The sequence below is a fragment of the Trichechus manatus genome, unplaced genomic scaffold, assembly GCF_000243295.1.
Source record: "Trichechus manatus latirostris isolate Lorelei unplaced genomic scaffold, TriManLat1.0 scaffold00037, whole genome shotgun sequence".
Classification (NCBI taxonomy): domain Eukaryota; kingdom Metazoa; phylum Chordata; class Mammalia; order Sirenia; family Trichechidae; genus Trichechus; species Trichechus manatus.
In genome coordinates, this window is record NW_004443973.1 from 18,764,585 (window position 1) to 18,777,876 (window position 13,292).

Consider the following 13,292-nt stretch of genomic DNA (forward strand, 5'->3'; position numbering starts at 1 on the left):
CGGCTGGTGGGTTTGAACCACTGACCTTTCAGGTAGCAGCCGAGTGCTTAACCACTGCACCACCAGGGCTCCTCAAATATAAACAAGTAGGCTGAAAATAAAGCTGAACTGAACCAAATATTTCAGAGACCGAACTGTCATTCTAACCTTCAATGCTGCCCCAACCAGAGTTGTCTCTTCCCTACTCCTCTACACTCAGTCTTCCAGGAGAGACCCCAGAGTGCTTCACGCACAGTTACTTCAAAGACCTGTGATGGTCCAGCAAATAGGGTACACATGAATCTTTTATGTGCTTCAATGAAGGAACAATAGCCTCTTGTCATTTTCTCTTTGGACCTATGGTGCCCGTATGGAAATAAAAATTAGAGATCAGGCACTAAAAACTATAAATTGTAGATAAAACAGTATAAACCACAGATACTTGAGCAAAACCACCATCTGACTAACCCAAAGGTTTATCATTCAAAAGGAATAGTGCTCACTAGTGCTTCCTACATGAGGATGAACCCAAATCCCCTCTATTAATGGTTATAAATTTGGCCCAGTAGTAGGGTAGAGGAGGGGCAGGAACCAACCGCACAGTGGAAGAGCTGCCAAGTAAACATGTTTTCCCCAAATCAAATTTTAGTAGAAACTTTTCCATTGGAGGACTTTCTCTAGATCAAGCATTGTTAGGTTCAATTAAATAAAAGGGTATTATTTTTTAAAGGAATTTAGATCCACAGTATGTTTATATCCGTACTTCTAAACATCCAAATCTACAAGACATAAAAAATAAGCAGCGATGCAGTCACTGAATAGCAAGGCATGTCCACAATCGAATAGTCATAAAACATGTAATATAACAATAGAAGGTCAAAAATGCAAAACAGATTTAGCATAGCCATTTCATTGAAAAAAAAAAAAAAAAAGAGCACACTATTTAGTTACCTGAATTAGTTTACAGAAAAATGGGATCCTAGAAGTCCTCCGGTGAATCAAGTGCAGATAATAAAGGTGGGGAGAGCACGTTTTATTTCTATCTGTCCCCTTTAATAAGAGAACGTGAGGTAATTTGTAAGTATTCAATGCATTCTAGACTGTTCTGCTAATTGTCCCAGGCAAGAGAAATCAAAATGCTTCAGAAAAGTAAGGCCTAGTTGAGTATCTGGGTAGAGGCCCCCCTTCAATCGGCTAGTCACTAAATGGAAATCTCATTATACACTTATTTTGCAGAGATGGATTGATCACGCTGTAGAAAAGGCTGGTTGCTGAGGTGGTGTCTCTTCCTTGTTTCCTCAGCCTCCTCTGCTTTTACTGAGTTAGGTCCTCAGAGTGGTGAAGGAAAATATACCATTTTTTTCCTTCACAAAGTATCACTGGACGATTCCTCTATGTTAATTATATGAACATTATAATAGTTACAGATCTATTTTTTTAATTTTTCATCTCAAAGAGTTCTCAGTCCCCACCCCTCACAAGGTACCGTGAAGGGGCACTAAAGTGCATTTTGATGTAGGGGGGTAGAGTTTAAAGGTGCTGTCCAAGCTAAGAACCAAGATGAAGCTGTTTAAAAAAGAAAGGCAATTCCTTCACCTCCATCTCTGGAGTCAGTTGAGGGAGGGCATTGAACTAGACCCTCATGGGAGGATTGTCCTAACTCTTAACTTTAGAGAAAACTGTGTAAGGACCTGCACATATAGACTCATTTATTTGTCCAAAATAGCAAAAATAGGCCTATTTCACCCTTAAGAAAGTATTTGCAAATCCGATCAGTCATGATCGTAAAAATGTGAATGGATTCCAGATGCAATCCATGTGGGCATGCTCTGTAGTACTATGAGTCTTCAGCTTAAATGAACATGCTGCTGTTCATTTTCATCAAAATGTGACTCCTAAACTACCATAAATAAAATACACATAGAACAATTAAATCTTTTTCTTACAATAATTACTTTTACATTAAAAAGTCACCATAATCTTCAGATATATCGAAAATTAGGACTCTAAATCTTATTATTTCCCAGTCTTAGTTAACAATCTTGCACAGGCCCGATAATGCAAAACTTGGAGCGCTTATCTACACAGCTTGGCAGGTTTCACACAGTTTGACAGGTAGGCAACTGTGAGATATGCATTTTTAAAATTAGCATTTTCTATCAAAACAGTCTGAAATCTTTTAAAATCCTTATATAGACTGTATTTGTGCAATGCCACAGTCATGTAGCTAGAAAGGAAAAAAATGAAATTCAGTCTGGAACATAAACCAGAGTCCAAGTTTTCTTGGTCCACAGTTTAAAGAATGATGAGCCCAGGAAATCCAATTAAATACATTGCCTTAAATAGGGGGCAGTTGGTCCTATAATAACTTAAGCTACTAAACAGGGACGGTCTCAACCACGGGTGATTTGATGCATTCTTCGTGCAGTCTGCTCTTTTCTGCAAGGCTCAATGAATTTTCAGCAGGATGCTCTGAAATGTGACTGTCACCATTCAATGCAGAGACAAACCCTTCCTGGGAGGGGCTTTTCAAGTATGAGTGAAATTCCACTTGAGGATGACTGGACCTGTGTTCGGGATATAAGCTATTGCAGGGCACACTGCTATCATTTTCTGAAGAGGAACAGCAGACGATCACCGAGGGGTTGGCGGCTGGGTAGTGGGAGGTGCCGTAAGCCTCCTCTGCTTGTCGGGCATAGTCCACGAATTGCTCCGGGGTCATGGTGTAAGGCACCAGCGAGAGGGTACCGTTTTTGACAGCATCTCTTTCAGAATAGTTCTCTGAGATCTGGTTAGGCGTTCCTGGAATGTGGCTATCTATTTGGTAATACAGAGTTGAAGAGTTGGCATAAAAAGAAGCATTTTTCGCGTGACTTTCGTGAACAGCAGTGCCATCAGAATAACATAGGACCGAAGGAAGAGGGACAACTTCAGCGTGGGTGCCCAAACCTTCCACAAAGCTGTCTCCTTTCTCATCATCGTCATCCTCCTCCTCTTCCTCCTCCTCCTCTTCCTCCTCCTCCTCCTCGTCTGATTCACTAGGTGCCAAGCTTTGCGTGCTAGAATCGGTGACTCCACTGCAGAAGCTGCTCCCATCCTCTTCCTCCTCCTCTTCCTCTCCTTGGCAATCTAATTCTTCAGCAGACTGCAGGTGCAGCACTGCAGCCTGGGGTTCAGTTTCAATCTCAAAATTGTCTGCGATAGAATATTCTACGGAGTGAGCGACAGGGCCCATGGCACTACTATGAGCACTTATCTCACTGTGGCAGCCGTTTAGAGTAGACATTTGCTGCTCTCGGTTTTTCTCCAGTTCAAGTTTCATTATTGTGTGCAAAAAGTGAGTCCGGACACGGATAGGATTAAATTCAATTCTACCTGCTGTGTTACTACATCCTTCTTTAGTGCAGCCACATGGGAAAGACATCCGATCCACCTTGGAAGGAAGAACACAGATTAGCCCCTTGGAACTATTACAAAGCAAATAAAAATCCAGTACCTTTCGGCAACCCGTTTGAATCTGATTACTTAATTCCATTTACGCCAGAGCAAACGGCAAGCAAACTGCAAACGGAAACGGGGGAGCAAAGTCTTAAAACGTAAGAGTTAATCTAATTTAAAAAAAAAAAACAGAAACAAAAACAAAAAAACCTACATTCAAAATGAGGTCCCTGGGTGGAGCAAACAGTTTGTGCTCAACTACGGAGCCCTGGTGGTGCAGTGGTTAAGCGCTCAGCTGCTAACCCAAAGGTCGGCAGTTCGTGATCCACCAGCCGCTCCTTGGAAACCCTATGAGGCAGTTCTACTCTGTCCTATACGGTCGCTATGAGTCGGAATCCACTGGATGGAAACGGGTTTGTTTTTTTGGAAACGGGTTTGTTTTTTTTTACTAACCTAAAGGTTCGTGGTTCAAACTCATCCAGCGGAACCACAGATCTGTTTTCACAAAGCCAAAAAAATCCCATGAGGCAGTTCTACTGTGTAACACATGGGATCGTCATGAGTTGGAATTGACTCAAGGGCAATGGGTTTGATTTTTTATATTCAAAATAAAAATGGGTTATGGTTATAAGTGGAGTCCATGGGTGGAGCAAACTGTTAACACATTTGTTTGCTCACTGAAAGGCTGCAGGTTTGAGTCCACTGGAGGTACCTTGAAAGAAAGGTCTGGCAATCTACTTCTGAAAAATCAGTTACTGAAAACTATGGAACGCAGTAATATTCTGACATAAATGGGGTCATCATAAGCTGGAGTTGACTTGACAGCAACTGGTATGGTTATAAATGTGTGTTTTTTAGTTCACTGACCTCTCCAGTGCTTTCTTTACTTCTTTCTCCATTTCCCTTTGTTCCCGTCTCTTCATCCATTCATTTTGCTTCCATTTTTTCAATGCTTCTATCCTTTCCCCAAGCTCCTTTTCTTTCTGCTGCATCCCAGCTCACATGCCCAGTTTTAAACAAGCAAACTTACCTACTGTCTTCATCCTCACCCACTATTTTAAATCTAAATAGTATGCCATTCCCTGTGCTAGTCATGCTCTTTTTCCTGTCCCTTGCTGTGCTCTTGTAAAATAAACTTCTCTGCCCAAGACTTCCAGACTGACACCACTTTAGCATGCACCCTGGTAATTCTCTCTCACTGGTTTACCTTCTCATTCTTCTGGATCCTTAGCACATGGGTGCATGTGTGCACACATGGCCGTGCTGGGTATGCACATTCATAATTGTGGCTGGTGGACTTATGTGTTTAGGTCCTGGCTTCCCTCCTTCCCCCTCTCTATTACACTAAGAGCTTCTTGAGGGAAGGGAATGTTCATTTCATCAATGTCCCAGAACTATTCGAATTACTGGACTCTGTGGATAGAGTGACTCGGCTCAGCAAGTGTTGGTAGACTGACCTGTCCACTGAGGTGATAAACAGAATTGTGGGCAATCCAAGGGCACGCCTAAGATAGGTGCTCATTGTTTCTGACTCCACAAATAAGCTCTATGTAGACCGGAGTACAGGCAACAGAAGAACCTGCCCTGCTTGCCACCATATGCAAGCACAGGGAATTTCCTGTGCTACAGAGGAGAAAACAGATCCAAGTAGTCACCCTGGTCCCACCAAAACGGAGTAGCAGATGTTAGAGCCAGTATTACATCTATTTTGTTACTTATGGATTTCTTTTCTGCGAATCCATCTCAAGCATCTGTTCAGTTGATGAGAACTGTTCCTATCCTCTTTATCTACCTGAATGAGTCTCCTTACTGAAAATGCTGTTACCTTATAAAATAATAACACCTAACTAATCATGGAGCACCACTATTATAGATAGACGGGGGATCTTAGAATCATCTAGTCCAGGGGGTCAAAGAGTAAATATTTTAGGCTCTGTGGGCCATATGGTCTTTGAATTAAGTATCTCACCTTGCCCAAAACTGTTCTACATTTGGGAACCTTCATTGCATAGAACATGAATGCCTCTTTAAGAGGTGGCATATAATGACTTGTCTTTGGACTCCCTGTAATCCAAATCCTTACCTGACACTTAATGCCTGCAAGGCTGCAGGTACACGTTTCTGGGTCACAGAACACTCGGCAGTCACAGCCACAGTCCTCTCGTGATAGGCGGATGGCTCGAAGCTCATGCTTTTCTTCCACGTCAATCTTCTTCACTCCAGAGGCTCGCAGCAGCGCTCTTCGCTTTTTGGTTGGCAGGGGTTGTAGAAAGAAGTACTCGTCTACCTCTGTGTTGTCTAAATCAATATCATCATCAGAAATGTCATCCACTGTGAGAGTGCTAGCTTCTTCAGATTCCACTGTGCCATTCTTAGTCATCTGGAAACACCAAGCAGTCAGTAAGAGACTTAGTATGGCTGGCACCTAAAACCCCTTCTTTCACACTTGGTAAGAATGAAACTGATAACATTATGTCCCCATAACCAATAAGTATCCACGAGTCAAATAATTTCCCTTTATTTCTTAATTTTTTTTTTTTTAAAGAGAAGTCACAGGAAGGAAATGAAGGCATCAAAATGATAGGCTTTTAAGTATACTCGTAATAATCAGAAGACTCTTAATTAGAACTCTTAACATCCCAATGTCAGGAACTACACTTGTTAGAACTTTTAGCCTGGGTGATGTGAAAAAGACCAAGGTTACGGACGCCCATCGGTTAAAGTCATCGTTAGACTCGTGATGGGCAGTTTTGAGGATGTTGTTCAGAGGTGTTAGCATCTTAGTGGAAGTCATTGCCACTGACTCAGCAAACACGTTGTTCGTGAAATAATGACCCTGATTTTTGGGCACTGGTAAAACCATCATCCAGAAAGTAAAGCTGTGCTGCACTGTGCTATTGGGATTACAAACACGATTACCCTAATGAACACTCCAAGAATGAGGGCTTGATATGAAGTAATCAGTCAGGTCAGCATGCTCTCGGTAAGACAAGGAGCAGAGGGCAGTGCTGGCAAGCTCTCACCAACCAACAACTGAAATAATGGATTCGGCTCTCAAACACAAACCTTTGCCCTATGTGATACCTCCTGCGTAACAGCTCATGTGGACAACCACATCCCACATATCACCATAACTATTCTGCTTCTATTTTTATTTCTTTTCTAAATTAGTCTCATCCATCAGTAAACCTTGAATCAGTATTCCACTTCTTACTATTAAGCCGCTACATATTATGTTTCTTCTTTAAAATATATTTAGAAAATGAAGTTTTCTCTAAATATGAGCTAAGGAATGTATGCTGGCACAGGCATAAATGTAGAAACTCCACAGTAGATTAATCAAGGAAGTCTGAAATGCAGAAGCTATTTTAACTCTTTAATTTCAAATTTTTTACTTCATAATCTTTATTAATTGCAATTATTACCATTTTTTTTAATCTTAAGCACAGTTCAGTCATTACACAGTTCCAATAATCTGGTGACACTAGACATTCTTTCAACTTTATAAGAAAAATCTGACATTTAGATAAGAATATTTGTTATTAGCCAAAAATGCAAACAGTACAACTCTGAATGTATAAACAAACTGAAAACTGGTCTTTGCCCTCGAGGAAGAGAGAAACCGTCATAGGGGAAACAGCATAGTGTACATTAGAATATATTACAAAAGGTCCTTGAAATACATTTTAAAAAGCTACTTAATTACATTTTTAAAAACATTTCAGAGATTTTTGAGCTTAAATCTGTATTCTTGCATAGATGGGCATTTTCCTTTAATGGGTTTTGTTTCTTGGTATAATCTACAATTTATTTCCTTCCTTGGTGTTCCTTTGTATATGTACTGATTAAATTGTTTTCATTTTTCTGTGATGTCCATTACTAGGCTCTTACTTTGATTGGCTGCTATCACTTTTGTTAATTCTTATTTACTACTTGTAGATTATTTCTATCTGTAAAGAACTGATTTTTAAGGAATCTGAGTATATAATTACCTAAAGTATACTCAATCCTCTGTGATAGGTAAAGCTGCATTAATAAACAAGAAGTGTTAACTTCGCTATTGCGTCACTTCTGTGGAATTTAAACTTATCTTCATTAATTCTTGGCTTGCCTATACGAACCTCATCAAGCTTCTGACTGGAAAACACATGTAGCTCACCAAGACTTGGTTTGCCAGACTCATTCAATATCTCCCTCCTACTTAATCTCTTTGCTCTGTAATATTGTGTGCCCTTGTGCACCGGGCAGTCTCTGGGTTGTGCAATGGTGTTATGGATTGAATTATGTCCCCTGCAAAACATGTGCTGTAAATCCTAACCTCTATGTCTGTGGTTATAATCCATCCAGGAATGGGTTGTCCTTGCTGTTAATGAGGCAGGATTAGTGTAGGGTGTATGTTGAGCCAATCTCTTTTGAGATATAAAAGAGATTAAACAAGGGAGCAGAGCAGAGACGGGGGAGGAGAGATGCCAAGCCACATGAAGGTAGCTCAGAAGCAGAATCTCAGAAGAGATAAGGACCTTCCTCCAGAGCCAAGAGAGAGAAATCTTTCCCCTAGAACAGGCACCCTGAATTTGGACTTACAGCCTCCTACACTACGAGAAAATAAATTTCTGTTTGTTAAAGCCATCCACTTGTGGTATTTCTGTTATAGCAGCACTAGATAACTAAGACAAATGATTAACGCCCTTGGCTGCTGTCTTAGTTATCCAGTGCTGCTATAACAGAAATACCACAAGTGGATGGCTTCAATAAACAGAAGTTTATTCTCTCACAGTCTAGTAGTCCAAATTCAGGGCGTCAGCTCCAGGGAAAGGCTTTCTCTCTCTGTCAGCTCTGGAGGAAGGTCCTTGTCGTCAGCCTTCCCCAGTTGAGGAGCTTCTCAGCGCAGGGACCCTGGGTCCAAAGGACACGCTTTTCTCCTGGCTCTTGTTTCTTGGTGGTATGAGGTCTTCCTGTCTCTCTGCTCGCTTCTCTCTTTTATATCTCAAAGGAGACTGACTTAAAACACAACTTAATCTTGTAGATTGAGTCCTGCCTCATTAACATAACTGCCTCTAATCCTGCCTCATTAACATCACGGAGGTAGGATCTACAACACAGAAAAATCACATCAGATGACAAAATGTTGGACAGCCACACAATACTAGGAATCATGGCCTAGCTAAGTTGACACATATTTTGGGGGGACACAATTCAATCCCTGACAGCTGCTAACAGAAAGGCTGTCAGTTTGAGTTCATACAGAAGTGCCTGGGAAGAAAGGCCTGGTGATCTACTTTCAAAATATCCAAACCCAAACCCACTGCCATCAAGTTGTTTCTGACTCATAGTGACTCTACAGGACACAGCAGAACTGCCCCATAGGGTTTCCAAGGCTGTAATCATTACAGGAACAGCCTGCCACATGTTTCTCATTTAAAATATCAGCCATTGAAAACCATGTGGAGTACAGCTCTACTCTGACGCACATGGGGTCACCACAAGTTGAAATCGACTCGATGACAACTGTTCTGTGTGTATGTGTGTGTGTGCATTTGGTAACATCACAACAATGACAAAAATCCCGATTTTATATCAACAAGATTTGATTTTTTTTTAAAAAAAAAGATTGCTATTATACAATACATGAAATCTAAAAGTCAACACAAAGTATAATTTTAGCAAACATTAAAAAAAATATAAAAATTTTAGGACATCATGAATAACCAACTGGCACCTAAGAATTAAAAAGAAAAACCAAAACCAAAACAAAACTGTACCTTAAATAAACCACAGATGCAGTTTACTCCAAATATAAGTGCCCTTAGGAAAAAAATGTGCAATGCTTATTCCCACAACTTAAATTACATTGCACAATTTCATTTCAAAATAAATCTTCACTTAAGAATCTAAAAGTGCTTCACACAGAGCTACATACTACTTTCACTCTTGTCCAAGAACCTATGGGGCACTAGGCTAGATTTTGAAAATCTCACATTAACACTGAAACAAACTGCCAAGCTTTTGTTTTTACCTCTCCAATATCATCTCTGTCATTTCTAACGAAGTTTGGAAATATTCCAACCCAGCCTGGTCAATTGGCTTATCTTCCCCTCCTTACAGTTTCTGGTTTGGCACAAAGCCTTTAAGGCATATTATTTCCACCATCCGTTTGGAAGTCTTCCCCCAGTTCTCTCCTCCAGTCTATGTCCATTTGCTCCTTTAAAATCAAGGCCAACAACTACTGAGTTTCAATGTTCTTTAGAATCAGAATATTACATAGATTATTTTCAAATGCATTTTCCAGTATTACAGCATAGTAGAAAAGTCAATGAGTAACATATTTCTGTTCACCAACTCCTGTCCATCATGATCTTGAGACCTAGTGCAAAGAAATCCAGGGAGTTTGCCAGGACTGCCTCACCTACTTTGGCTGATTCCTTTATTCTGTGACTCACCCTCACAAGAATATAAATTTTGTGCCACACTTTGTTATCTTGACATAAGTGTGAACTTTACATGTCTCTTTTCCATCTCAAAGTAGAATCATTGAATTTTTTCAACAAATGCAGCCTCTGTATTTTATGCATTGATGAAGCCCAGATTAATTGTGACCTAAGAACACATGTACAGTTCCAATTCCTAACTCCTATTCCAGTATGTTTTTCCCTATGTCTCCCAGATAGATTGTTAGCTTCCTATGGTATCTAATGCAGTGCTGGGATTCTAACATGGAATTACACACAATGTGTCTAAGAAGCCATTCAGCTTATAAAATAAATTCATGAACAGTAAACAGCACATTCAAATGAATGCTCTCTTTTAAGGTAGACACTTTAGGAAGCAATCTGGGACTTGGATCACTTCCAGTTTAGTGTTCTTTTCCCCAAAATAATGTTGCCTCCCCAAGAGCTCAAAGAAAATTTGCCAAATATGTAGTTTAAGGAAACCACCAAATAATCCTGGCCCTCAAACTTGCTTTTGTTTGTGTGTATGTGAAAGAAAGAATAAGAGACGGGGGCGAGGTGGGGGAAAAGAGAAGGAAAGAGAGTTGGGAGAAATAGATAAGGACATGATAATAACAATAACAACAGTTTTTGAATATATGTATCCAGTACTGTACTAAGCACTCTACCTGGGTTAACTTATTAGCATCACAACAATCCCATGAGACAGATACTATAATTATATCCAGTTAACTAATGAAGAACCTAAGGCACAAGAATGCTAAAAAACTTGCTCAAGATTGCAAGTGGTGATGGCGTGAACCAAGTCACAATCCTGGATATTCTGAGTCCACAGCTTGTTCTCTTAACCACTTAACAGTATATTTAAGTTCAAGGCACAGGTCTTGAACTTAATGGACTGGAGTGGAGAGACAAATAAACCCGTAATTTTAATCCAGTTTGTAAGGACTGCCTGGCTTAGGGTGAACACAAGGCACCTAAGAGGGTGCAGAAGAGGCTGGTGGTGGAGTGCGGAGGGAAGACTTCCAGAACTAAGTTGAGATCTGAAGGAGTAGCAGTTAGATGAACAGCGGAGGTAGAAAGTATTCTACACTGAGCAATGACTGTTTCAAAAGCCTGAGGTGGGACAAAGCATGATGCATTCATGGAGCTACAATTTATCCAGGCAACCGCATTTGTATGGGATCACTCCGTGTCTTGATTCATAAGCAAAGATCAAGAAGTAAACATACAGCAGGTCTTTAGAGACTCCTCTGTTCTCTTGCCTTAACCATCTAAGAGGTGATGAATAATGGCTTAACTCATGATTTGATTGAATGATTTTTATCTTATTTATATTTACTCTATATACGTATGCATTAAATACATTAGAAGGATATCAAGGTCAAGAACTCTGTTGTGTGTTTGAGCGTGTATGCTTGTTTTGTTCCAATGATGATACTTAAGATGGGACTTAGTTTTTGAGCCATTGTGTAAACTTGTAGAGACTCCTGAGTCATTGTGTAAACTTGTAGAGACTCACTCTGTCAATGAACACACTGTAACTTTTTTTAGACAGAATTCGATATCTTAGTTTTGCAACTCTTTTACTCTCTGGTAAGTATGAGGAGTCAGTTCCCAAAGCTCAACAGATTACGACCTGTGCTCATCCAAATACAACTGAGGAACAGGACACATTCCATCAGATTTGGTGGTGTGATTTTCAGACTGCTTTGGATCAAATACGAGGTGCTCAAATGAAAATCAGCATTCAATTCTTTTTTTTTTCAATATGATACAGTGGATGAATTCCACTATAAATTCTAATGAGAAGAAACTTTTGGTGTCATTAAGTTCCGGAAAAAATTAATCAGTTCAAAATGATTACAGAGGGGAAAAGAATACTAAAAGTGTCTGTTGACTAAAACACTAAAAAAAAAATTAAGTTCTTTCAGCAGTTGAAAGGTGTGTTTACTAATCTCCTGAGCATTACAAAGTTATCAGTGCATGGAAAAATGAAAGTAGAAATAATGTGAAAAAATAATTCAATTCCATAAACAGTGGTTACTGCCTATTATAAAGAAGATGATTATGTTAAGAATGACCCAAGTTAGCATACACTGAGTACCAGGCACTGAGCTCTGTACTTTATATAAATTATCTCACTTAACTTACACAAAAATCTTATGAAATATTATTTTAAAGTTGAGATAACTGGACCTTGGGGAAAATAATTTGCCAAAGTCTAGCCATATGGCTAATTAGCGATGGTACTGATTCAAACTCAGGTCTATCTGACTCCAAAGCTTGAGCTAGGCTTGCAAGAACAGCTTGGAGTAAAAATTCTGAGCATAATGGTAAAAAACTGTATAGAAGCAAATAAGAAAAATTCAGCTGACGCTAGGCTCCAAGAGCTTTATCTCAGGGCTGTGGGACAGGAGATGAAAGAGCAGTACAAGCTTCCTTAGAATTAGCTCATTAAAAAATGAAGAATATCATTCAGATATAGAGAACAAGAACTCAAAAAGAAAAGAAAAATAAGAAAGCTGAAGATAAGACATTGTCACCAGTTAGCATTTCCTTTTGGGTACCTGTTTTGTAGGCATGTGGAGGTAGCCTTTCTAATGGCGATACCAGCAAAAAAAGCTAGTCTAAGTGACAGCTATCACTATTAAACTAATATGTTACTTCTTTGATTTTCTCAGCAAACTTTTAACTTATTTTCCCTGGCCTGCATTTAATCAGTATATCTAGCTGTCTAGCTTTGTAATATATATTAGTTCTGGAAACCCTGGTGGCATAGTGGTTAAGCGCTACGGCTCCTAACCAAATGGTTCATGGTTCAAATCCACCAGGTGCTCCTTGGAAACCCTATGGGGCAGTTCTACTCAGTCCTATAGGGTTGCTATGAGTCGGAATCGACTCAATGGCAACGGGTTTGGTTTGTTAGTTTTGGTGTTGGGTTTCATGTATGTTTCCCCCACCATATTGTGAGCATAGTGAAAACAGAAACTACATCTGTCGTGCTCATCACCGTTTCCCCAGCGCCTATGCTAGTCCCATAGTTACTGATCAATAAATACGTGCTGAATGAATGAATATTCTTAATCACTATGCTATACTTTCAGGCATCATGCTAGGTATTGTGGTTATACAGATGTATGACAGTTTTGCTGCCTAGGGAGCTTCTAGTCTGCTGGGGAGATGACCATGTAATAAAGGTGCTACAGTGTGGTAAATGCAACAAAACATGTGCATGTTATAGATGTATCAAGGAGGGGCAAATAACAGACAAATAAAAAAAAAAAAGGAAGGAAGGCTCAACACAAAGATACAAAGCAGCATGATTTACTTCCTATTCTGATTTCATAGTTTCTGTTAAAAAAAAAACTTCAAACCAGAAATTGGAGAATAGACATGCTAGAAAGAATTTAAAGTAAAAAAAAA

At 39.7% G+C, this 13,292-nt stretch overlaps 1 protein-coding gene across 1 annotated transcript in view; it reads right to left on the bottom strand.

The window, feature by feature from the left end:
- Positions 1–1,420: 1,420 nt before the first annotated feature.
- CSRNP3 (cysteine and serine rich nuclear protein 3) overlaps positions 1,421–13,292 on the bottom strand; it is a 103,993-nt gene continuing 92,121 nt past the window's right edge. Inside the window, exons 4-5 of the mRNA XM_004375561.2 lie at positions 5,501–5,797; positions 1,421–3,412 (exon numbers count right to left, since the gene is read on the bottom strand). Of these exons, the coding sequence (XP_004375618.1) occupies positions 2,357–3,412; positions 5,501–5,797 (1,353 nt within the window). The 3' untranslated portion in view covers positions 1,421–2,356. The remainder of the gene's footprint in view (positions 3,413–5,500; positions 5,798–13,292) is intronic.